This window comes from Camelus ferus, chromosome 10 (genome assembly GCF_009834535.1).
Source record: "Camelus ferus isolate YT-003-E chromosome 10, BCGSAC_Cfer_1.0, whole genome shotgun sequence".
Lineage (NCBI taxonomy): Eukaryota > Metazoa > Chordata > Mammalia > Artiodactyla > Camelidae > Camelus > Camelus ferus.
This window is the reverse complement of record NC_045705.1, coordinates 40,060,166-40,086,105: the sequence shown is the minus strand read 5'-3', so window position 1 is coordinate 40,086,105 and position 25,940 is coordinate 40,060,166. Positions and strand designations below refer to the sequence as shown.

Below are 25,940 nucleotides of genomic sequence, written 5' to 3'. Positions count from 1 at the left end.
AAACATATTTAGAAACTACAAATGACCATTCACATTTGTTTCCATTCTGCTGACAACACTAACAGTCTAAAGAGTTTACTCTTAGGCACCGTTTTTTTTTTTTTTTTGTTGTTGTTGTTTTTTTTTTTTTGATGCCAGACCTGCAAAGTGCAAAACTTGATGGTTCCAGAAAGGAAAGCATTGACATTGGTCAAACAGCTACTATGTGCCAGGAATACAGTGTCTCATCCAATACTCGTGATTCTGTAATTCCCAGTTTATAGCTTCAGTCAAGTGAAGCTCCAAGATAACAGCAACTTGATGAATGTCGCCTCTCCAGCCAAGAGTTGAACCCATGTTTCAAATGCCAAAATTCAAGCATTTTCCACTGTATTGAGCTACCTCTTGGAGTCAGCTGGTGATGTCAGTGTGAAACCCAGCTTTGCCCTTTGTTTAACGCTTTGGTGACTCTCTGATCCTCTGTTTTCTCGTTTGGAAATCAGAATGACAATACCCTTTCCCCAATTCTTGAGAGAATGACTTGAGACGATGTTTCTGACAGTGCTTTGTAAATTGTAAGTAGCAACCCGCATGTGTGACATCTGATGCAAATTCGTTTTACAATTCCATGCCCATTAATTTCCCAGATCATAGGTGGTCTGTGGTCCCATTCTGACTTGTTCAGAGAGCTTAGGGCTGTCTAATCCTGCAGTTACCTTCCTGGGTGAGCCTGGCCTCCCCTGCATATCGGACCCAGCTCAGAGTTTGAGGAGGGAAAGCTTGCCAACCTCCATTTCCAGCACCTTCAGGTAACAGATGGAGGGCAGCACTGAGCTGGAGTAAGTTCCCTCATGATTATTTAAATCATCAGTTCTTTAAAAAGGATCTTAAGATCCATTAAATATTCATGAAAGCATTCTTCCTGGCAGCTCCCTCATTGTAGGTAATTACAGAGGGTTTAAAATATCTGACATTGCTTGGAAGCACACAAAGCTCTGTCAGCTGTGAGCAGACAGCTGATTTATAATTTAATTAACATCCTGGCTTGTCCTATTCTTTGTGGCAAGAAGTGGGAGAGTATTTCCTTTCATTTGTGAGTTTTGTTTGAAAAAATTCAAATAGAGCACAAGGGCTCTTCACCCCTCTCATCAGCCCTGTTCCTTACATCCTGCTCCAGGCTTAGAAAAATTCCTCTTTAAAAATGTCCTTTGGGCCAGCTGTGTTGCTGATTGTGGGTCTTTTTTTGTTTGTTTTTTGAAGGATAACTTCACTTGGGGAAGATCTGTGTGCTGCTAGTGATCAGTGAGCTTCGACCCACTTTCATTAGCTCTTTGAGTACTGGATTTTGTAGGGAGATTTGGCTACACACTACTGTTTATTCAGTGACTGTTGATGGAGGGCCTGCTCTGAACCAGGCACTAGAGGTCAGTAGTGAACGAAGCAGGCCTGGCCCCTAAACCCCTTGGAGGTTTCAGTTTAATGGGGGAGGCGAACATTATGCAAATGATCACAGAAACAAATGTAAAAATTTTTTAAATGTGATGAGTTTTATGAAACATAAGTACAGGGTATGAAATGAAATCCTGTGAGGCAGGGAGCAGTGAGATACAGGGAGGGAGGTCTCCTTGAGGAAGGAAAGGGAAAAATTAAGTGTCGGTGTGGCCCCTTCCTCCTCTCATTTTCCTCCTATCTAAACCCTCCTCCTCCAGATTTGCAATGTACATGCAGCTGTTCTGGAAGAATGGATTGTTATAATGGACAGAAAAGACGGAAAGGGGAAAAAGAACCCTGCTCCAGCCAAAATATCACAGCAAAGAAATGAATATAAATGCTGATCTGATCACTGTATTATCCATTCTTTTATCTTTTCTTTTTTTTCTTTCTTTTACCCATGTTTTCCCTCCAGACATGGAGGCTGTGGGTTGGAGAGAAGATGCTATAGGTGTGGTAATGGGGATGGGTCACAGGTCACAGATAGGCTAAGACATATGGAAAAAAGAAGGAGCTGGAAGAGAGAGCTGGCTGGGTATGCACTGCCCAAGTGTCTAGGAAAGAAAATTTCTAAAAAAATACATCAAAGTATTTAAACAAAATATTTCCCTCAAAATAAGATGGTGAGTGGCAGGGCCTGTGGGAATAGCCTGTTGTGGAAGTTAAACTCATACAGTCTGGAGAGGATTTGAAAACCCTTCATCTCCATGCAATTCATTTTTCAAGACTGCTTTCCTCGTTCTTTTGGTTTTCTCTATTTCCTGAGCTTCATTCACTTCTTTCTTAGGGATCATCATTCTTTGCAAGTCTATTATTTATTTTTAACTTTCTAAGTGACTTAATGCTTCTCTTAAAAATCTGTGCTTCTTTTCTGCCAAGGCACATTTTAAAAGCAGACTTCTTCCAGAGGCAGCATTCAGTCAACCGGGTCTGTTAGATACACTATGGGGGCTGTTGTTCTGATCTGACACTCTCCGGGGAACAAAGATGTTAGGGGTTTCTGGCCTCAAAGAACTTAGATTACAGACGGGGAGATAAGACTTGACACAGAGAAGGCTGTTGGTCAACATAGTTAACAGAAGCAGCGGCATTAAGAGGTTTTTGAGCATTTCCTAAATGTCAATTTTTGTGTAAGAAACTGTAATCATTCCTTAATTTTGTACCTGCTTCACAGTATTGCTGTAATTCTTAAATGGGGTGCTTTCTCTAACACTCTCAGAAAAGTGTTCATGGGCAGCATTCGTTAGCTGTTAGGTATTATAACATCACTCACCTTTCAAGAGCACGCAAACATACTCTGGTTCTCGTAGTTTGTGTCTGTCTCTCCCCTCAGAACAGTGCCAACTCCTGCTGCCAGGGGGCAGCAGAGCACTTTCTATGTAGAAACAGAGATTGACTCAGATTCTCATTTATGAGACCTGGAAAGATTTATGACTTCTCCCTCCACTGTTTTACACTGTGCCAGTGCAGTACCACTTTCCAAACCGTGCAGAACCTCCAGTGATGGGTCAGATGCATGTAGGCACCTGTGTTTGAATTCTGGGTAACTCGGGATCATTTTGACTGACAGGTGTCAGCAGAATGCAGTGAGCAGAGTCAGACTTCCTACTCTTTGTCTATCCATGTGGAGGGCCCTGTGGTAGAAAAGGAGTGTGAGTATGATTGCATGCAGGTTCAGCTGGGAGGGCATTTTGGTCAGGTTTATCTTATTATTGCTCAGATTATTTAAGATGAGTTCAGATAGAGTCACATTTATTGGACTCTTACTATGTGTCCTACTATGGGGCACTGGAGATTGAGTTGAATATGACTCCATCTCTGCCCTTGAGGCTCTCATGGGCTAGTAGGAGAGATGGGCACAGGGACAGGTCATTGCAGTATAGAGTTATTATTCAGTGACAGAAATCCATGCAGAACACTATGAGAAGCATAAAGAAAGGACATCCTTCCAACCTTAGCAGTCAGAGAGTGCTTCCAGGAGGTGATGACACCCAATCTGATTAACAAGGACTTGAAGAACTTTGCTTGATCAAGGAGCCCAGGAATGGGGGGTTAAGCTTCAGAAGAGGAAGGGGATGGGATTCCAGAAGTCAGGGGCCAAATGAGCTGCGACAAGGGACATAAGTAATATATCTGCCTTCCCTGTCCTGAGCATTCTGTCTGCCTCTCTCTCATTAGAGCTGGGGGAGAAAATATCATCTGTTTACAAAAGTTCTTTTGCTCTGGAGCCCCCTCCAATGGACCAAGCTGAGGAGAGAAAAAGAGGAAGGTGCAGATTTCAACAGAGGCCTTCCTCAAGTGGCCCTCCTTTTACAGGCAATACAGAAACCCTCAAAGGTGTCCAGTGTAGCTTCAGTACCTAATAGACAAGCCCTGGAATGAGAGAGGACTCACAATTGCCCAGAACATTAGAGCTGATTCTTAAATCAGGCTGTGACTGCTGCAGACTTGTCTAATCTCCCTTGTTCGATAACTCTTGATGATTTCCTAAATACTATATTTCCTGAAGATAAAGTTAGTCTCTTAAGATCTTTCAGTCATAATTAATTTGGGTGAATATTTAAGTACTCTAGATCTAGAGTCAGACTAATGTGTTTCAATCCTGGTTTGTCTAGCTTCAGATTGATGCCATCAGGTGCTTTGGCATGTATTTTGCACCAGGTATGTGGAATTTGGGGGTTGCAGTGTAACTCCCCATCACATCCAAGTGAGGAGGCTTCAGTCACCCAAGGGCAATCTTCCTGAGCAGTATAAGGATATGGACCTTGAATGCACAAAAGGAATTTCCACGGATTTGGGTGGGGCAATGGCATGGTCTATAATCTACTTCAAGATCTATTTCTTCAGAACATCATCCCCTAATAAAAGTCACTTATCTCTTCTACACATGTTCTTGCCTTTGCTTAGAATATCCCTTACCTCTTTATGCTATCATTCTAGATCCTGTTTCAAACTGGAAGGCCTCAGAGTTCGTGATGACCCATTTCTGCTCGCAAAGAACGCAGTTTATACTTACAGTTGTTATCACTATGCATTGTGACTTAGCTGCACACGTATATGTAACTCATTTGATAATTTACGGTCTTCTCAAGGTCAGGAACTAGTTCTTAGTCAGTTTATATTCTTAGCATGTATTACTGAAAGAATGATATGGAGAGAAATACATAATACTTAAGAATCTTACATGTTTTAAGATTGTGTCAAGCCAATGATGCAGTTCTTTTTGCTTACACCTGAGTTCATAATGATTTGCAGTGAAAGAGATTGCACCCAGCAGCCACAATAACTCTGTAGCCTGAGCAAGTTACACTCATTTCATCCATTTGTGCAATTGTCATTCATGACTTATTCAATAAATGGTTAATGAGCACTTGGCTAAGGGCTGGAGATGTAAGGATAAACAGTACCCAAATGGTCCCAATTCTCACAAAACCTTACAGTTCAATGTAAAAACTCAAACTATACACAATCATATAACATGATAAAAGTTGTGATTTGGGGAGTATTGAGAGCTATGGGAACACTCCCCAAACCTCAGATTTGTAAGTTCATGAAAGCTTCTCAGAAAAGATAATGTCTAAGTTGAGGCCAGAGGATCAATGAATGTTAAAACAGTTTTTACTAACACGATTTTAATTGTACATCAAGATTAATTTTGCAGTCTAATTTAAGCTTCTATTGGCCTTTAAAGTGGTTCTTAATTTTATAAAAATAATTTATTTATTATAACACATAACTTTAACTAAGTTTATTATCTGTTTCCTGACAGTTATTTATTCAAACAATTCAGTGAGATGTGTATTTTTATGAATGAAATCTTTCTCTAAACTATCTGACTCCAGTTCAAGAATTTGGGGGGAGCCTCAGAAATCATTTTCGATTTGCAGAATTTTACTTTTGGTGCACTTGGATCTTTATATTTCAGAAAAATGCATTTCCTGACTGTAATGAGTAACATGAATATGGCTTTACATATGTTAAATTTTAATCTTTAAAAATCCCTCAAAAACTAAAGATGGAATTACCATATGATCCAGCAATTCCACTTCTGGATATCTAACCAAAAGAATTGAAAGCAGAGTTCCAAAGGCGTATTTGTATACACATGTTCAGAGCGGCATTATCCACAATAGCCAAGAGGTAGAAGCAACCAAACTGCATCCACAGATGAATGAATAAACAAATGTGGTATATACATAGTATGGGATATTATTCAGCCTTAAAAAGGAAGGCAATCCTGTCATGTGCTACAACATGGAGGAAGCTCCAGGGCACTATGCTAAGTGAAATAAACCAGTCAGTGAAAAGCAAACAGTATCTGAGTCCTCTGACCTAAGTTATGTAGAATAGTCAAATTCATAGAAGTAGAAAGTAGAATGGTGGGTGCCAGTTGTTGGGGGAGGGTAAATGGGGAGTTATTTAACGGGTACAGAGTTTTAGTGTTGTAAGATGAAAAGATTCTGAAGATTGATACACATCAGTGTAGACATACTTAATATTACTGAGCTTTATTTAAAAGTGGTTAAGATAGTAAATTGTATGTGGTGTGTATTTTACCACGATTTTTATAAAAGCTTTATAAAACTGGAAGTAATGGTTTGTTTATATTTATTCCTGAAGCCTGAGGTAAGAGTGGTGAGATAAAAGGGTTCAGGAGTAATGGAGATTCAGCTCATATAGTGACGTTGGGGGATGGCATGTGGGAGGGCAGTGAGAGCCACTGAAGGGTTATAAAGAGAAGGACTCTCATTTTGAGATTCAGGAAGCCAGCCCCCTGGTGGTTAGTGTACAGGATGGATGGAAAAGGGGCGATCTCAGCAGCAGTGTAACCAGTCTAGAGACCATCGCTAAGAACTGATGAGAACTTGAATGTGGGCAGCAGTTAGTGGTGGTGGTAGGGGATGAAAACAGAGTAGACTTAAGAATTATTTAAGACATAAATTAGGCAGACTCAGTGATTTCTTAAATTAAAGCAGATGGTGGGGGGCAAAACAGAGGATGGAATCTCATGAACTCCTACTTTTCTGGCTCAGGTAATTACATAGATGGTAGTGCCTCCCTGAGAGAGAACTGAAGAAGGAGAGATGTGGAGGGCGGTGGGCTGAAAGCCTGAGACACTAGAATGAGCATGCGTATGACATCATTCTACTTCCAAAGAACAACACGTAACTGATCAAGAATGAAACTTGATCCATGTTTCCGAGGCAGATTACCTTCCCAAGTCATTCCTAGAGTTAGGAAAACAGATGTATGATATTTTGCAGTCCAGAGAAATACTCTAACCTCATTTTTCCATTTTTTTTTTTTAACCAAGTTGTCGATTCAGTTATCAGACTTGGGCTTCATCTCCTTATCTAAGTGGTGGAGGGGCTGATGATAGGAGAAAGAGGATTCAGGTTCAGATTTTCTGGTCAGGGTCCCAGCTCTGATGACCACTAGTTAGGTAACCCTGGGATAAGTCTCTTAACCTCTGTAAGTGTTAGTTTTATCCGAAGTAAAATGGAGCACCATAGGTAATAAGAATTACAATGAAAGAGATAGAAGAGAGTCCTTTGCAAACTGCTGTCGAGATACTGTTAGCTGTAATTTTTATTTTGAAACTAATATTAAACTCGGAACATTGTAGAAAGCCTCCCTGGAAACTAAAAGTAATGATAACTTCTGAGTAAGAATGGATAACAGATTGAATTGCCAATCCTGGGTGGTTCTTCTTGTTACTGTCAGTTTATGAGTCAGACTGAGAGCTGATGTCCAAAAGTCATATGTTTTACCAAAAATGAAAGAAACATAGGCATGATTTTGTAAGAAGACATGTTGTTAGTAACCTGATGTGATAAAAATAACTATTGTTGATGATAATAATGGGGTATTGGGAAGAGGTTAGACATCACAGTTAAGCCTGAAATAGTGTCATGATGATGTTTGGACCCCTGCCTCTAATACCCTTGTGCCATTCACAGGGAACAAAGACAAAGCAAAGCGAACTAACATTTTATTAGCTGGGCTGGAGGTGGGATGTAGGCTCTTCCCTTTTTCTTACCCAAATAGATCAATAGCCTTGAAACAATGAGACTCTAATGGGGCAGCTCTGAAGGAAAAGGGGTGAGAAGCAAAGAGAGACAGCAAAATGATAAACCCAGGCAAACGCTGAGGATGGAGATTGACCCATGGCCAGGTCTACCCTCCCTCTGACCATTCCTAGTCCTGACCTGTTTCCCGCTGCCAGCTTCCTTAGATCTGCTCGGAAGATTGCAGGGTAGCCTTTGCCTGAGGATGCTCTTACTATTACAGGCATTTGGAAGGAAGATAAGAAAGAAAAGAGGAAAAGAGATCCAGAGAGAAGGAACTATTTCCTCTTTCCCCTCAGGGAATCATCTCAGTATAATATAGGCAGACCCTTTGCCTTGATTTTTGAAATTCTTTAAAGGAAAACTCCATCTTTGGAAATTGTGATCTTTTGTCCTGTAGTCCAGCTAATCCAAATCAACACTCCTCTATGAAAGGAAGAGAAGATCGTTCTCCTTTTGAGGCCAATACAAATAATGCAGGTGGCAACAATTTTCCTCTTATTTCCAAGAGAACTTAAGCCTTTTCATATTTTGAATCAAAAGTAGGTTTCCTGAATGGTTGTGTCAGAATTCTGTCTTCTTGCTGAGTACTTTTTTTTCTTTTCCATCCTTGACCTAGAATTTTTAGCACATATTTAGCTACTCTGGTCATTTGGAGGGTTACCTCCTCACCTACTCAGGTAAATTGTCTTGGTCTCATTTGTTATCACCTTTCTGTATTTTATAAAGAGAGATAGTACATTTTCAGGAAAAAAAAAAGTCATCAGCATTGGCTGATACTGATAGTTGACTCAGTTTTGCTTGCACTTGACCTGGTTTATGGTGACCACCAAAAGAGACTGCAGCAAAGCTTGCTTGGTGATGAACCCAACTGGTACCCACTGTATCCTGTCAATGAAGTTAGACTATGAAGTCCAGAACTGTACCCTTTGCAAACGCTAATGCTTTTTTCTTTCTTGTCTTTTCTCCTAGAAGTATCGCTATCAAGATGAGGACGCTCCACATGATCATTCCTTACCTCGACTGACCCACGAAGTAAGAGGCCCTGAACTTGTGCACGTATCGGAAAAGAACCTGTCTCAAATAGAAAATGTCCATGGATACGTCTTGCAGTCTCACATCTCTCCTCTGAAGGTCAGTTCTATTGCTCTTAGAGCCAGCAGTGGTGATTGGTCTGCATTGCTAAGGGAGATGTTTGCCGGCCTGATCAAGTGGGGCTCTTTCAAAGCACTCCAGTGGGACTTGGTTGCCAAAGGGTCTTTCTGTGGTTTGGTGGCTCACCTGGAATTTCTGACACAGGGCAGTTGTTCTTACAGTTGTTTGCTTGAATGTCTGGAGAACCCTTTTCATTGCTGGGAATAGGCTAAGGAAAGAGCCAACAATGAGAAATTGAAAGAGAAAATAAGCTAACCACATGTTTACCAAGCCCAGGAGGACATCAAGGTTTTGTTCAACTGCTATCTCTCCATCTTTATTCTTGGCTCCAGATAAAACAAAGGAAGTAAATATAACGTGATGACACCTAGTGATTGCCTTACCATGTAGTCTAAACACGAAAATGTCTGAGCTGGCTCATCAGCACCTTTATTTCATATTATATATCTTTCTATTTGGTGTCATACTTTTCCAACACTTCCTTCCCTTTTTCTTTAATTTTAAACAGTTTCTTGATGAATGGCATGTTGACAAGAAGGGACGATGAAATGAGGGTAAAGATTTCCTGTGCTCCTTGGTTGCAGTTTACTCTGCCTTTTTCTTTGCTGATGCTATGGGAGTTTGTGTCTTGGATAAAAGCTTATAAATGTTGATTATAGTTAAAAAAAAATAGAACTGGAGCCAGTGATGTAATAGAATAGAATTGAAATGTAAAACAAAACAGAACAAAACAAAAAACTTCCAGATACCCCTTGATATTGCTAAAATTTTTTTCTTTTCTTTATTAGTTAGAATATTCACTTCACCAGTGCTTTCATATTTCAAAAGTGTTGTAATAAAAAAAAATATAGCCAAGAAGGTTGTCCTGATGCCTTCTGGCATCTTATTATACTTTCCAAAACATCAAAGAAAGGCTAAATTATGTTTACTATAGTGCCAAAATTTGATACATTTTTAATATTGTAGCTTTGTAAAACTGCATTATCAAATAAACTAGTTCTAGTTACCACAAATTAATTAGAATATTAGATTGTCAAATTCCAGTGACTATTTAGTAATACGTAAAAATAAGTAAATATTATGCTTCTGGAATTCATCGTTTGGTTCTTCCCAGAGTCTCTCTGGAAATCATTGAATGATTGATGGAAACAGGAAATGTTTAACTAGGAGAAGCAGATTAAGAGTTGGAGGACAGGGATTTGCCTTCTTACACTTCAAGGGCTGTCATGTGGAAAACATGATATTGGAGTCACCCAGTGGGCAGAAGCAGAACCACTGTGCGTAACAGGAATGTATATTTGGGGTCATTGTAAGACCACAGCTTCTGACAATTAGAGCTACCCTGGTAAAGTGTAGACTACTTCATGAAGCAGGGGTTCCCTGTCCCTAGAAAGCCTCCAGGCCTGAATGATGACCTGGCAGTGGTCTTGTGGAAAGGAATCCTTCAGCAGGGAGTGCACAAAATTGTATGTAAGGCCCAGTCTGGTGATTCTGGTCTGTTCAGATGAATTTCTTCCTGCTTTAAGGACATTTCATCTTTGCAAACAAGTGCTCATCCTTGCTCTGTACTGACCGGTGTAATTGAGAAAGGGCAGGACTGGGAGACTGAACTGCAGAGGGAGTATTTATATGTCAGATTTTTTTCTTTCTAACTGGATGAAAGAATCCCTGTCAGAATCTCTCCACGAAGCCTCCCTTTCTTTCTGTCCTCGCGTCTTGTCTTTCCCCTCTTCCTAGCACTTCCAACTTTTAATCAGCTCGAAAGCATAGCTCCCAGTACTTTAAGCTGAGTAGGATAATGGAGGCTGGTCTCAAGCTGGCCTGGTAACAGTAACAAAAATATCAACAAAACAATGAAATCACGATCGGATCTTTGTTTTATATATTAAATTTTCAGCATATACTTGATAATATCATCTGAGCATCTACAGTTTGGGTGGTTACACCATGGGTTATGCTACTTAATGCCTCATTTGGGAAATGTCTATTAGAGTTGAAGGAAATTTTGCCTTTTGTGAAGATCAGATCTCAGCTATAAAGAGATCTTTCCTATCTCTCCTCTATCCCTTGCCTTCCAGGAATCTCAGAGTTAAATGGCTTCAAGTTTGGTGATTTTTTTTTTTTAAGCTTAGGATTTCTATTTCTGTTCCTCCCTTCTATCTTATTTCTTATTATGTTCTTTTAAAAAAATTGTAGGTTTTTATGGTTTTACTGTATTGGTGACTTTTATAAAAGTTTCCTCACATCTGTTTTAAAAGTAGTCGTCTATGAATAATAAACCCCTGATATGAAACATCAAGGTTAAAATAGGTTTTCCTTCCTTTTTGGACTCACCTGCTCAGAGGTGTGACCCCCAGTAGATTGTGAAGAGAATGGGAAGTTGAGCTCCTCCAGGCCTTCTGCACCCAGGCTGTGAGGTAGCTGTTCTGGGGCCAGGACTTTTCCCTCATGACCCTCTAGAGGTGTTGTTTAAGCTGAACAAGATATACTATCAGATCGTCTTAATGAGGAGACCGTGTACCTTTAGTCTATCAGCAATAAGCAATAGTGATAGAGATAAGTGTGCAAAATTGTTCCAGAAAAGAAAACACCCTAGTGTGTAGAGTTTGCCAATTTCATGGTGTAAATACTGCCATCACGGCTGATTTCAGGCTACCAACCTGAAGCTACTGAATGTATTTGCCATGATGGGCATGTGAGGCTCTCGTGAGACAGGACGAGTTGGCTCCAGCACAGCACTGCACTCTCAGGCTTGAGCACGTGTATTTTATATCAACAGGGCACATTTCCTAATCAGGTTATTAAAGGGGTTATTATATTATCACAGTTCAAGTGTTTGGAAAACCTGCCGTGATTAAAATCTAATGTGTCTTTTTCTCAAAAAGGAGGCCTATTAGAGTCAAAGAAATGTTTAAAAAAAAAAAAAAGCACAAATTCTCGGTTAGACCTGGCATATTTTCAACCTTTTTGCTTCTTTGAGCTGTCTGGGGCTCTTGGGTCAAGCACTGAGAGGGAAGAGTGAGGAGGCAAAACACACAGATAGCGCCCCCTGAAGGCTACTTAGGAGACAGTGTGGTTCTCTAGTACTGATTAGGAATTTACATGTGGCATGCCTACGCAGCGTGAGATTGCTGGGTGACAGTTTAAATGTTGCCTTGAGCAGGCTCTGAATCATTAGCTGAGTAATCTGGCCACTGCTGCTTTGACAGTCGTTCCTTCCATCACCACGTGATTATCAATGGAAGCCTCCGTCCTGAGGGTCATCTGCTTCTGCAGCACACCCGCTGCCTGCCTGATGGATGGGCTTGCTTAGCCTGTTTCCATTAGAGGGCCTTGGCCAGTGTGAAGTATGGGGCTGGAAGGAGAAATGCAATTTAGCGGTGAATTCAAGGAAATTTGTTTTCCTTGCCTCCAGGTGGGGATGCTTTCTCTTCAGATGATGCCTTGAATCTTCCACGAGAAGAAATTGGCCTGTATAAAGCATGAGCATTTTCTTTCCAGTTCAGATTAGTTCAATAAATATTGAGTGTCTACTAGGTGTATTATCATAGGTGACAGGGAAACATAGGTCAGTGAAAGTGAAACGTGATTTTAAACGTGCGTGCCACTCTCCTAGAGAACCTGAGTTCTAATTCTGTGTCACTTATGCTTACTCTGTGATAGGAATTCAAATTCCTGAATCTTAAATACCATGAGACCTCAGGCGTCTAGCAGAATACTACTTATAGAGTGTTTGTTAGAGAGAGAGAGAGACTGAGAGAGAGAGAAAGGGAAAGAGACAGAGAGGGAGAGAAAGTTTAAGAGAGAAAAAAAGACAAAGAGAGAGAACAGATGGGCATATTTTTGGGAACCTGGACATTAGAATACCTGCATTTGAATCCTGCCTGGCCTTTTTGTTTAGTAGCTCTGTGACCTTGATCAGGATAACTTCTCTCTCTCAGATTCTTCATCTGTAAAATGGAGGTAATAATAATATAGATCTCATGGGATTTTTATACTAATTAAATAAAATAATACATGCGAACTGCTTAGTAAGTGTTTGGCACACAGTGAGCACTCACCAAATGTTGATTTTGATCTTGTTATTATCATCAACCTGCTACCATGACAAATACCTTAGCATGACTTATTTTATTTATCTCATGTGACCTCTATGATGTATTACACCTGATTTTAAAATTAAATAGATTCCTTCAGCCACAGAAGTAGTGAATAGGAATGCCAATATTTGTAACTCAGGTCTCTCTGGATCCAAAACTCATATTCTTTATCACTCAGCTGCTATATCACCATCCTCTAAACTGTTGTACTATTTTTAGAGATCCTAGATCTAAACTCTTCTTCCTTGGCTCTAGGTGTTGAAGGTTCTTTTTTCATGGCCTTATTCTTAAAAATTGAGCAGATGTAAAATGTAAGCAAGTGTGTAAGCAATTTAGTTTTCTAAACAAGAACCATGAAGAGTGATAATAAATGGGACATTATGAAAAGATAGAAGGAAAATAGGTTCTATCTTTAAAATATTTCAATCCACCCAGTAGTAAACCCCCAAGGGACTACCCTCTCCCATGACAAAAACTAGTTATTTGGGGGCTAGTTTCCTTTTGAAGAATCATTTGAGATTGTAAGAAATTGTTTGCAGCAAGACAGACACACTTTGTTTTGAGCAACTGAAGGATTTTCTGCATTGAGATACAGTCCTCACACTAGGTGCGTGTGTCATCGAAGAACCCAAGTAAGTCCACACCACAACCCTCATGTTTCTCCTTCCCAGGACGTGGTAAGATCAGTTTCTGTAATTTTTATTTGGTTATTCATCTTCAAAAATGTTCATTCTGTATGTGTTTAATTCCATAAACTATCTTAACATTGTCAGAAATAATCAGTAGTAGAAGTTACACATTCTAACATTGATCAATCAATGAATAGAGCCACTCTCTATGCTCTGTTTCACATTAACATGACATTTGTTAAACCATAAATCCAACCAGTTGCTTTAATTCTACTTTTATTCACAACCATTTGTTTTGTTTTAATAACTTTACTGTCAGTATGATCATCATTATATGAATGCCCTCAATGTCAGGGTCTATGTTGCTTTTGCTCATTATTATATTCTCAGTCCTTCAACAAATACTTGTTGGATTAATGATTTGTAAGTGGCAATATGAAGACTGTTATGAGTAATTGCCTTCTGGGAGATTGGTGACATTGATATTAAAATAAGCAAGAAATTAAGGCACAGACTTCTTGTTTTTTCCTTTCTGTTGTTCCCTTACCTAATCATCACTGATAGAGAATTTCATCATTTTTAAACCTGATTTTCCCTCAGTGTATTACACATCTGAAATCTGGATGCGTCCTAAAATCAATGACATCTAGCAATTAAAATTGGTGGCATCTGAACAATGATGTGTCTTATAGTCAATGCCATCAATGACTATCTACAAGGAAAAGTAAAGCTATTTTTTATAGATTGGTATGACTTGCTTTAATCGGATAAGTATGATTTTCTGTCCTCTTATTCTCATTGAGACCAGAATAAACAGTTCTGGGAATACTACTGGCAAGTGAGAGTATGAGAGGTTGGGGTAGACTCATAAGAGTCTACCCTTGAACAGCTGGGCATTTGTTGAATGTCTATGAGAAAATCTGTAGGCAGTGCAAATTGAGGTAAATTGTAGGGAGGGTGGTGATTGCTCACAAATGAGGAAGCTGATACACAGAACTGCAGACAGGAAAGATAAAGTGTACTTTATGCCACTATTTTCTTACCAGAATTGCCAGAATCTGCTTATAGGAAAGTATGTTTTAGACAACAGCACACTAAATCTTTACTCTTTCCTCATCAAGTCTTTCCTATTAACTCTTGCCTGACTCGTCCTAGTTATAACAGCCTATGACTCATGGAGTTTGCATAGTTAGCTTTTTTACATAAACCTTATTCTATTAATCTAAATAATCTTCTTAAAAAATTTTTGCAGGGGGAATGGAATTAGGTTTGTTTATTTGTTTGTTTGTTTATTTGTTTAATGAAGGTACTTGGGATTGAACCCAGGACCTCCCGCACGCTAAGCATGTGCTCTACTACTCGAGCTATACCCTCCCCTCAATCTAAATAATTTTTGTGGAACTGTGTATTGTCCTTTCGTCTAGATATCCCATTTATTTTGCTCTGAACAAATGTATAAGCTCCTATCAGCTGGACCTCAGCTTATTTTTGTTTTGTTTTATTTTACTTCTTTCTCCATCATTGGCATTTGCAATGAAATTAAACTGGCATTTGCAAGTGCATCTGCTGGGATTTTGTCAGCATTATAAGGAAAATAAAGGGATGGATTATGAGAACATTTGAGAGGCTAAATCCATCAATTTTTTGAAGGATGTCTCAGTCTTCAATATGATAATATGCAATATATACCTCCAAGATGGGAATATGGTTAATACCCACTATTTGGGAACCCTTTTTTCCAAGTAAAATTGTTTTTTGTTTGGGCACATACACTCCTGAAAATACTGTAATGGACATATAGATGATGGTTATTACAACCAATAGAAAATTTTAATATAAAAATTCATTCTGGTCTTAGAATCAGACTCAACCAGATAAAATACTTGGTCCTCTACTTATGAGCAGTGTGAGCTTTCTGAAATTATTTAACTTTCTTGAGCCTCAGGTTTTTTATTTTTAAAATAATGGCATTCGCCCCTATGTTTCTGTGAAGTTTGAGTGAGAAAACTCTATACAAAAGAGCTCAGCTCAGTGCTCAAAACATAAGAAATACACAAAAATAGTAGCTATCCATATTGCTATTGATGTTTTATTAGTTGTATATATTGGTATTATTCTAATATTCTAAACTAGAAACTGTGAAATTAATCATGGAATGTTTTTCACTTTAGTCTCTTGTTTTCAAGTATCTTGGTGTACTTACCTTCCTTTTTTTATCCACAGCTACCATCCCAGTCCAGGTTTTCATTGCTTCCTGGCAGAAAGTAGTGTGGTTATCATAAAACAGCGCAGGCTTTGGAGCCAAAAAATATATGAATCCTGACTCTGCACTTTCTGGCTAGGTGACCTCAGGAAAATCATCTAGCATTTCTGAGATGCATTTAAGGCAAATATGAAGCAAAACCTTTTACAGGTACTGACTGATTGAGTGATTGATTGATTCATTCATTCATATTCATTTGTACAGAAATATCTCTTTGACCTTGTACTATGTGCTGGGTTCTCTGTTATTCCCTGTGGATACAAAGAGGAATACATTTTTAAGCTGCTCACATGAAATAGTTAGATTCACAAATTTGGAGATGTATACATACAATATGCATATTACATGCTGTAAAGTAGCAAAAAAAAGGCAAGACCTAGAGAAGTGATTTGATTTTCTCTGATCTAGGCGCAGCTGTAGTTAGAGAAAGCATTATAGAGGAGGTCATTTTTGACTTGAAGGAAGTAGGAGATAAAGGAGAAAGGTCGAGGTTGTCCGGGACTCCTGCAGTTGTGTATCAGTATGGAAGGATTCTAGAAATTGCAGGTATTTGAGTAGGGCAGACAGGTGGAATGTAAGGATCAAGGAAGGGATACAGAAGTGGGTCCAGAGCATGCCATAAAGCAATGGAGAGGGGTGGTAACCGGTAACGCATGACCTTATGTGGAGACTGGACTTCACCTTGTGGGTAACGAGGAATGACTACATAATTTGAAAAGAGGAGAGACCTGGTCAGATTTGCAAATTAGACCATTACTCATGTCCTGCAGCAGAGTGGAAGAAAAACAAGAAAGGGTGTTACTACAATCAAGGACATCAAGTGAAATGCAACAGGTGGACAAGCTCTGATATAAGGCAGAGACACTGGGGATGGAGGGAGGCTTAAACTAGAAAGCTTATTGAGAAGGAGATATCAGGAACTTGAGATAAGTATAGAAGACAGAGGACAGAAAGAAAGGGAGATTAATTCACACATTTTTTATATGACCAGTTGCATTAGAGGATGTATCATGAACTGTAGTCAAGAATGCCAGAGGGAGAGTGGATTTAAGGGTGGGGTGAAATGATTCTGAGTTTAGATTTCAGTAAATGAGTTTGAGATACTTATGTTGCACTCAGGTAGAAGGTTTAAGAGGCAGTTTGAAATAAACATATGGGAATTTGGAGAGATCTGATCCAGAAATGGAGACTTCAGTGTAGTTGAAGCAGCGTGGATGGGATTGGTCAGGAAAAGGGGAGGAGGATGCTGATGACTGAAACAGAGGAAACACCATCATGTTAGGGGTTCTGTGAACAGAGAGTGACCTACTGAGGAGGCCATGAAGCTGTGAGTAATTTGCCACAATGTTTAACCCTTAGTAGTTTAATGTTTCTATTTTTCAACTGAGTTACACATTTCTTGTAGAAGAGGATCATATCTTATACATAAAAAAACCATGTGGCTCCTCTATAGTATCTAAAATCAGGTTGGCCAAACACTATATGCCTTTTAAATACTTGTTAATTGATCACTAATTTTAGAAAGAAAGAAAGAAAGAAAGGGAGCTAGAGAGAGGGGGAGAGAGAGGAGAGGGGAAGAGAGAGAAAGAAAGAAAAAGAAAAAGAAGCAGAAAAACAAACAAACAAAAAAAAAAACAGAAAAAGGAAAAGGAAAAAGAAAAGAAGAAAAAGAGAAGGAAAGAAAAGAGAAGGAAAGGAAGGCAGGCAGGCCGGCTGGCCTTATGAGATATATTTGGCTCCAATTGTCATGGGGTCCTGAGCATCAACTAAAAAATATATATATTAACCATAGCACTTTTAGTAATATTACTAATTGGAAAACTAAGCTGGCTTTGCTACTTTAGAAAATTAGTAATTTTTTAAAATGGAAAAACTGTTCATTTCTGTCTCTCACCACTAGATGGTAGAAGTAGCTGACCTGATGGTTCAGGAAGCATCTGGTCTTAGAGGTGGGGAAAAAACAACCAGATTTTTGAGGCTAACTTGAGAAGCTCTTAGTTAATAAAAACCTAAGAAGGTTTGGCAGAGATTTGCATACTTGTGAATCACATTTTGTTCCAGGCCCAGACCTTGGTGAGAGGAAATGGTTGAGGGAAATATGGCGTGTTCTGAACCCAGGCACAGAGATCCTGGTCAAAATTCTAGGCAAATGAAACCTTTCTTGCTTCAATTATCATTAATTGGAAAGGGTACCGGTAGCATACCTCAAATAATCCTGGATATTTAAACCAGAAGTCAGAAAAAGGGTCGGCATAGGACCTACCACAGCATCTCACAACACAAGAGCGTTCTCTGGAACTAGCCCTACGTGGGTTAATGGGTTCCCACCATGGCTTTGGAAAGATAAGTCAGCAGAATGACATCCAAATTTCCTGTTTCTCTCATCTATGTAATAATTATAACAGTAATAATAATGCATTTTTAAAAGAAATATTAGCTTGTTATGTATATTAAAGGTATAAGAAGTTTTAAAAATGAGGAGAGTTTATAATAATCCTAACTAGGTGTCATTAGTGATTGTTTGTATATCTTCAGATATTCCTAAAGAGTTAACTCAGTTACACACAGAAGTTCTTCTCAAGACTGGGATTTCACTACTGCCAAGGCTTTCCGTAAGAATTAGAAATAACGTACATAAAGCTCACAGAAGCTGCCCATCAGTAAAGGATACTTATTATTACTGTTAATGATGCTGTGGTTATTGGTGCCTAAAATGACATATAACTTCTACACTACTCCCCCATTTAAAAAAAAATTGGAGCTATAACCTTTTAGCAAGCATGTTTTCAGTTTGTTTTTTTAGCAGAGATATATAGAAATTATTCCAAATCTCACACATACATTCATAAATAAGTGTTGACACTGATTGGGCTTTAGAATTTTTAACTCTTTCTCAGCTAATCCAAAAAAGCAACAACAAAAAAAAAAAAAAAAAAAAAAAGAAGAAGAAAGAAAAGCAGTAACATACAGTGGAAAGCAGATAGACTTTAGAATCAGACCTACTTGTTTTCAAATTCTGGCTTATCTCAGCTAAGCAAAGGTGTATTATCCAAAATTGTTGTCTTTCATATGAAAGTGAATGTCACTTTGGCTAGTTCAAATAAAGTACAGCAGATAAGCTGGGGACACAGCCAGGTTTTGAGTGATCCAAAACGACTATACTGAGGCATAAAGAAATGTGCTGTCCTTTGTAGCTTCTATGGAGGATGCTAGGATGTTTGTATAATCTTTCAAGGTAGCTACTTGGAGGGAAGCATTGATTTAGATGTATAATTCCTTATTATTTATAGAATTAAAGTGTTACTGCATGATATCAAGTGAATATCTAATAAGTGTTGGGTGGTAAAATAGAGATAGTTAAACTTACTGAATTTACACAATAACCATATTCAAAGTCTAGAGAATACTGTTATTAACCCATGAAAACAGAACTAGCTTTTGTTCTATGTCTAGTGATGTATTTGTAATCACACTCCACTAATTCTAAATACAGATCAAATCCCACTTCTTTAAACACAAAGGAGTAACTCTAGTACAATTTTGTATGGTATAATTTTGTTGTTGAAATCAAGTGTATGTCACTTGGGGTTCTCTTCAACATGGAGATTTTGGTTGTATCAACAGGTTTTATTTCTTCATTTATATTTGTTCAACAAAACTACTAGGTTCTTTTGTGGGATTCTGAGGCAGATGCTCAGGTTTAAAATTCAATTTTATGAATTTTTCTTTGCTTATATCCACTCACCATGCTTTCTGTGTAGAGTTTGTTTAAGGAAAAATAACAATATAAAAGGTAATATTTATTGAATTCTTAATATATGCTGGCAATATTCTAAATGCTTTACATGCATTGGATTATTCCAGTCAATCATCACATAAGATAGGTTTTGTTATTATTTGCACTTTACAGACAAGGAGCATGGGTGCTAAGAAGTTAGAAAAACTTCTCTAAGGTCACACATTTAGTTCTTGATAAATCTGGGGTATGAGTTCAGCTAGTCTGACATCAGACCCCTCACACTTAGTCACGGTGCTATATTATCCACCAACAAATGAGAACCATACAGTTTTAAAACTGAAGGGGACAGCAGAAATCATCAAACACAGGGTTTGCAAACTGCAGCTGACCCATTAGCAGGTGTGAAATCAATTTACTTGGTAATTTTAGAATAGGATAAAAGAACAGGGTAGAAAATATGAGAATGCATCTCAAGTAGAAACCTTTTGCTTCAGTTTAGTGTGGGTGTGCACTGGCTCACAACGTGACATACATTCTTGTGATCAAGGTCAAGAAAGTCGGGAAGCCACTGATCTGGCCCAACTTTCCCACAGTACAGAAGAGGGGTGGGCGAAGAAGAAAAACTTTAGACCCAGAGAAGTTAAATAATTTCCTAAAACCCATTGGTCGGAAATGGCAGAGCCTGAACTTGAACACTTAATACTGCTATTTTCTCTGTCCAGTGTCTGTTGTGGCTGCCATTAGTACCCACTGAGTTACTTAAACCAGTGGTTCTCAAACTTGGGTGTGTATCAGAATCACGTAGAGGCCCAGCCCTGTCTGACTTCACCAAACCCGGGGCTCTGTCTTTTTATTTGCTCTCCAGGTGACTTTGCTACACAGTAACACTGGGAACGACTGTCTTGAGCTCCATGATGCCACAGTATTTATTGAATGATTGCCACATGTGTTCCCAGAGCTTTGCTAAACACCATGAGAGACAATGAAAGAAGTAAGAGATAGAGCTTCTCTCTATGAGGAATGTAAATATATCAAGGAAATCAGAATGTGCATGAATCATTTAGTGAACAAAAGCTATATAACAACTAAAGATTTATTTAACTATACTTAGTGCAAATGGCATTCCGGGAGGCAATTTAAAAATTCCTCTATAGGCATAGACAAAATAAGCCTTATAAAGCTTATTTAAGAGAATGTTTTATAAGAAAACAGTGGAGAAAGTTGGAATTGATTTTCCCCAAATCACAGAGGAATGGCCAGTGACAAGGGAGCAGAATTAACCCCAATGCAGCACTGCCCAGATGGACTGCTGACTCACCAGAATCACTCTAAAGGCAGATGATTTGTTTCTTCTATACTGGCAGAACATTGAGTGTGTTTGCGTTTGTGGCCAATTTTGGGTCACAGGTAAGTTCATTTAAAATGCATTCAAGAGGCTGTTATTGAAGTCCCTTTGCCTGTAACCCCAGTGGAGGACAGCCTCCCCCAACTCCACCTTAAGGGCCGTTAAACCACAAGGCACCCATGAAAGTCATGGTTCACTTGTAAAAATCAGCTTGAAATTCTAGTAATTGAACTTCAGAACTGGTGCTCGAGAGATTTTCTGGTTTTATCTCCCCATATTATATACGAAGGAATTTAATTTAAATTTGTTTTGTTGGTGGTTTATTTTCTCAGAGAACAATAAAACATTTACATAACCAGCTTTTAATTATAAATAAGCAATATAAAACTTAAATGTGGTATTTTTTAAAGTAGGCTTTATTTCTCTATTATGAACAATTAAAGCAGAGCTGCCACTAGACCTAATTCAACATATAAATGCAAGTTAGAAAAGAGAGCTCCAACTCAAATAACATGATGCCCAATAAAATAGATAAACAACAAGGTCCTACTGTATAGCATGGGGAACTATATTCAGTACTTTGTAATAGCCTATGATGGAAAAGAATATGAAAAAGAATATACATATATAACTGAATCACTATGCTGTACAACAGGAGCTAACACATTATAAACTTCAGTTAAAAAAATAGCATGATACCCTGTTACGACTTAGAGAATGTGCTTCAGCATGGACCCGGGTAATAAATTCCCTAAGGAGCCAGATGGCTTGATGTTTAATGATACGATCATAGAACTTAGAAACAAGTTGGGGCGTGTGAAATAATATAGTCTAACTCTGTTATTTTACACATAAAGAAACTAAGAGTCAGGTAGGTCATGAGATTTTCCCTGGGCAGATGCACAGTTAATGCTAAGCTGAGACAGGAATCTGGGTTCCAGGTTCCCAGACCAGAGTTTATTTCTCTATTTCATAAGAAAAGTAGAGAGCAGGTATGTTCTGCTCAGCAGGTCACAGAGGTTTACTTATTCCAATTTCCAGGAAACATTGCTGGAAATTGTTCTTAGTCACTTTTTGTTTGTTTATGCCACATTTTCAGCTTTCCCAAATCAAGCTTGTTGACGATGGACAAGAACCTCTCATCCTGAATCTCTTCCGCTAAACTCTGTGTATCAGTGTGATTCAGTAAGCACAGCACCTGCCTCCTCAGTAGTTAACTCTGATATGGCTTCATATATTTGTGTAACTGCTGATGAAATAGTTCTTTAAAAACAAAATGGGAAGAATCCATACTTAAAAGTTCAATCTACACAGTGATAATATGATTTCTCATATCAGGTGCTTTACCAGAACTGCAGGCAATGCAGGCTTGATGTCAGAAGTATGCCATTTGGGAAATCACTGGACCTCTCTGAACCCTAGTTCCCACATTTATGTACCGAGGATAATAATAAACACATTTAGAGCAGTTATTAAGGCTGAGGAGGTTATTGTTGGCCATCTTAAACTTCACTATCTGTGCTTAAAGCAGCCCCCATCTCCCTGCCAGATTCCAGTGGCTACCTCTGCCTTCCCTCCCTGTTTCTCTAGTCTCTGTTTTCCCTTCCATTCTCTTCTCATTTCTACTTTTGTAGAAGGATCAGTAGTGAACCAATCAGCAACACACTGATAAAGATAAAGGCGCTTAGAGTGTTCAGCGTAAGTCAGTTCAAGGAGTTGTCAGTACATGGGGCTCTTAAAAAAGTCCATGTGATTTTCAGCTACACTGCTGGAATTGTTCTATCAAGAACAAAGAGATGATAATTCTGCCCCGTTCCAGAGTATGGCATTAGGATCTGAGAAGTGTATTTCAGGGAGAATAGCAGCAAATTGGAGTGCTGCCAGAGAGGGGCAAATTAGGCTGGTGAGGGGATTAAAACCGTGTCAAATGGAAACCTCAAATGCCAGAGTGATATCCTTGGAGAAGAGACTCAATTCAGAAGATATGGTCGTTCCTGGCTTCAGATTGTTTATAACAAACAACTATTCTCCATAATTTCTGTAGACATTATGACCTCTATAAACAATGGGAAGACAGAGTTCATGTAAGTTTTTTTTTTAATAGAGCTATCCAAAGATAGAATGGGCTGCCTCTTAAGATAGTGAGCTTCCTGTCACTAAAGGTATTCAAACAGAGACTAGAAAATTCTCAACAAAATACTGTAGAGATGATTCAAGTATGAGATAGGATGTTGGACAACAGTATTTTAACCTTTGAGAAGTTGTAAGACCCTCTGAGAAACATTAAAAACTATGAGCCCCTTTCTTATAAAAAAAAAAAAACAGCAATATATACCCACAAAATTTTTGCAAAAAAATTCAGAGATGATTACTTAAAGGGTGGATCACTTAAGGACCACAGATTCAAAGTTAAGAATTTCTGTGTGGAATTAATTTCAAGCTCTCTTCAATCTCTAATAATTTATGATTGTCATTTCTCTGCCTCACAAGGAATGCTTGTCCTTTTCAAGGAGGAATCATTTGTTAGTGTCAGAAAAATAGGAGGTGACTTCTGATCCAGCAATGCACCCTTGATTCCATAGCAAGTCTCAGCAGCAGAGATCTACAGGTCCCTCCAGACAAGGAGAAGGACTGAGGGTCTATTTGCTTCAGGAGAGTTCTCTCAATGCAGAACTTCTGCTTCTGATCCCATTCCTCTCAGTATTTCTGATGGATAGTCCTGAGGCAATTTTCTGTGTTTATTAGTTAGTATCATAAGCTTTTCCCAGCTATGCAAGCGAAGAGCTATAATATCTTGACTCTCTGAATTTAGGTTTTAGCCATCATAAGATTGTTTTCTTTATGCTGAATGTAAGTTGCATCCTAGCAAAGAACTGAATTTAAATTACCCCATCAATTTGCTAAAATGATGATGCATTTTCTATAGGATTCAGGCACAGAGGGTTTCTGATATGTGGCTAGACTCTTCATGGAAGTGTCAGTCATAAAATGTGCACTGGATGTTTATTTTTTCATCAGGGTAACAAAAGTGCACTTGAGTTAGATTCTTCTTTTCTCTATACCATTAAGATGTTGACGGGTTCAGAGTTGCTGGGTTTGAAATTTTAAGAAGAGCTAGCTCATAACATTACACTTTCTGCTCTAGGGCAGGGTGAGTTGCTTATAAATCAGGCTGCAAATGTGATGAATTGGATGTCTCCAACTCAATTAGCTTAATGTGGGTAGGAGGATTTCCAGGTTTTGCATCCTCTGTTTTACTAATCCTCTGAGCAGACTGTTACATAAAATGTGGCTGTGTATTAATGCCTGAGCCTCGGAGAAACATGGTTGGTATTTTTTATTTCAGCATCTAATGTCATCCTGTATTTCATAGCTTTGATTTGGATCTGAAGCCACTGAGTGATGGCTCTTAACATGATTTATATTGTTGCGAGCTTTACCTTGTTATCTTTCTGCTTTCTGACCGAGTTAAGAAAGTAGCCTAATAGAATTGCTGCTGTCACTGGGTGATTTGATTGGGGGGGAGAAATCTCAGCAATTTAAGGAAGACTGCAGAAGCTGGAACTGTTCGTCTGTCAAATAAATGATCAGATGAGATGGGCCCCAGCCAAGCAGATGCTGATGGTTTCAAGAGCTTTCAACATACTTACCATACTTTGGTAGTTTGATTTGTTGAAGAAATTGATTACAGCATGTGTTTGCCTTTTGTTTTCTTAAGGAGACTGTTTTGAGGCCATGGATGTTTATTTTAAACCAAATATCTTAGATTTAAATACATTTTATGCCTAGAAATATTATTTGAGATCTTCTTTATATTGCCTACGTGTTAGCATTCATTAACTGAGTTATTATCCTCTGTATTCAATTCTCTTCCTCCTCTTCTCTTTTAGCATCCCTATCAATCCTAACTCCATTTTTGCTCATTAATTGCTTAGGGTAAGGACTTTGAAATGATACCCACATGGTCAGTGCAAGCTTTTCTGCAACTCACTGTATGTGACCTTGGGCAAGTCATTGGTCTCTCTAGGCTTTGCTTTTTTTATCTATTGCGTGATAATATAACTACTTTCTGGGGCTGTAGTGAGAATTCAATAGCATTGAGCGCTGTGCTGCTGTGCTTGTGGCAAGTTAAGGTTCAGGTTAGCTGTTAAGCATTGTTTAAGGGCTGACTCTGGGCCAGGCACTGTAATAATAGCATCCAATGTGGGTAGGATGATGACAGGACATAATCTATCTGCTTGTTTTTGTATATGATGTTTTACAAGGTGCTCTCATGCGTCTTCCTTTCATTAGTACAACAACCCTGGGATATAGCTGACCAGTTATTATTATGTACATCTTTCAGAGAAATAAACTGAGACCAAATGAGATGAGGGCATTTGCTTAAGATCACATAATTAAACTCTCTCCCAAATTCATGGTACAGACACGTTGTGCATTCAGTATGTTCTGCCTTGTGCAAACCCCTAGAAACCCAAAGATAAATGACAAACAATCCCTGTTATAAAGGAGCTTAAAGTTAAATGCAGAAGAAAACACATAAATAAGGTAAATGAAATGGCAATTCACAGGACAGAGCTACTGGTAGCCCCTTTCCCCTTCATATTCTCTCAAACCTGAGGTTAAGCCACTGCATCCTGACAGTTGGATCTACTTTGTCCCTAATGTTCTCTGTATACCTAGAAGTTCATGGTAAATATTGACATTGTTTACTCAGAATACTGAGGACAGACAGAAGTTCTCCTGAAGAAAAGCTGAAGAAAGCTTTGCATCACACATAAGGTACAATGGTGTTCCTACTGGGAGAGCACAGGCAGAGCTGTCTTTATGGCTTTACTAAGAAAAGCCTGTTGCCTTTGGAAATGCTACCTGGCCTATTGCCCATGTGTAAGAAGGAACAGCAATAATCTTAAAGCCCCTTGCTTGCCTTGGCTGAAAAAAGAGCTTGCCTTTGCACTCAGGGGCAAAGACAGAGACTCTGAAACAGCTAATTTTTTCTCATCAGACTGGAGTAGACTTTAAACCAAACCAGACCCACTTCAGCTCTGGCCCCAGCCTATTCTCTCATGGTCCCAGCTAAGTTGGTTGGAAACTGGCTTCACTTTATCCAAGGGCCTCATTTGAGGGCATTCATGGCTTCCTCAAGTTTGGGGGACAGCGATAATCTGAAA

The 25,940-nt window shown here is 38.8% G+C and overlaps 1 protein-coding gene across 13 annotated transcripts in view; it reads left to right on the top strand.

Annotated features, from left to right (window-relative positions):
- The window catches only part of DLG2 (discs large MAGUK scaffold protein 2), a 1,704,777-nt gene that overhangs the window by 790,660 nt on the left and 888,177 nt on the right, over positions 1 to 25,940 (top strand). For 11 of the 13 annotated variants that reach the window (XM_032488772.1, XM_032488771.1, XM_032488766.1 and 8 more), the window contains one exon: positions 8,511 to 8,672. In XM_032488772.1, coding sequence (XP_032344663.1) covers positions 8,511 to 8,672 — 162 coding nt within the window. The remainder of the gene's footprint in view (positions 1 to 8,510; positions 8,673 to 25,940) is intronic. The other 2 variants (XM_032488765.1, XM_032488773.1) reach the window with 1 other exon arrangement.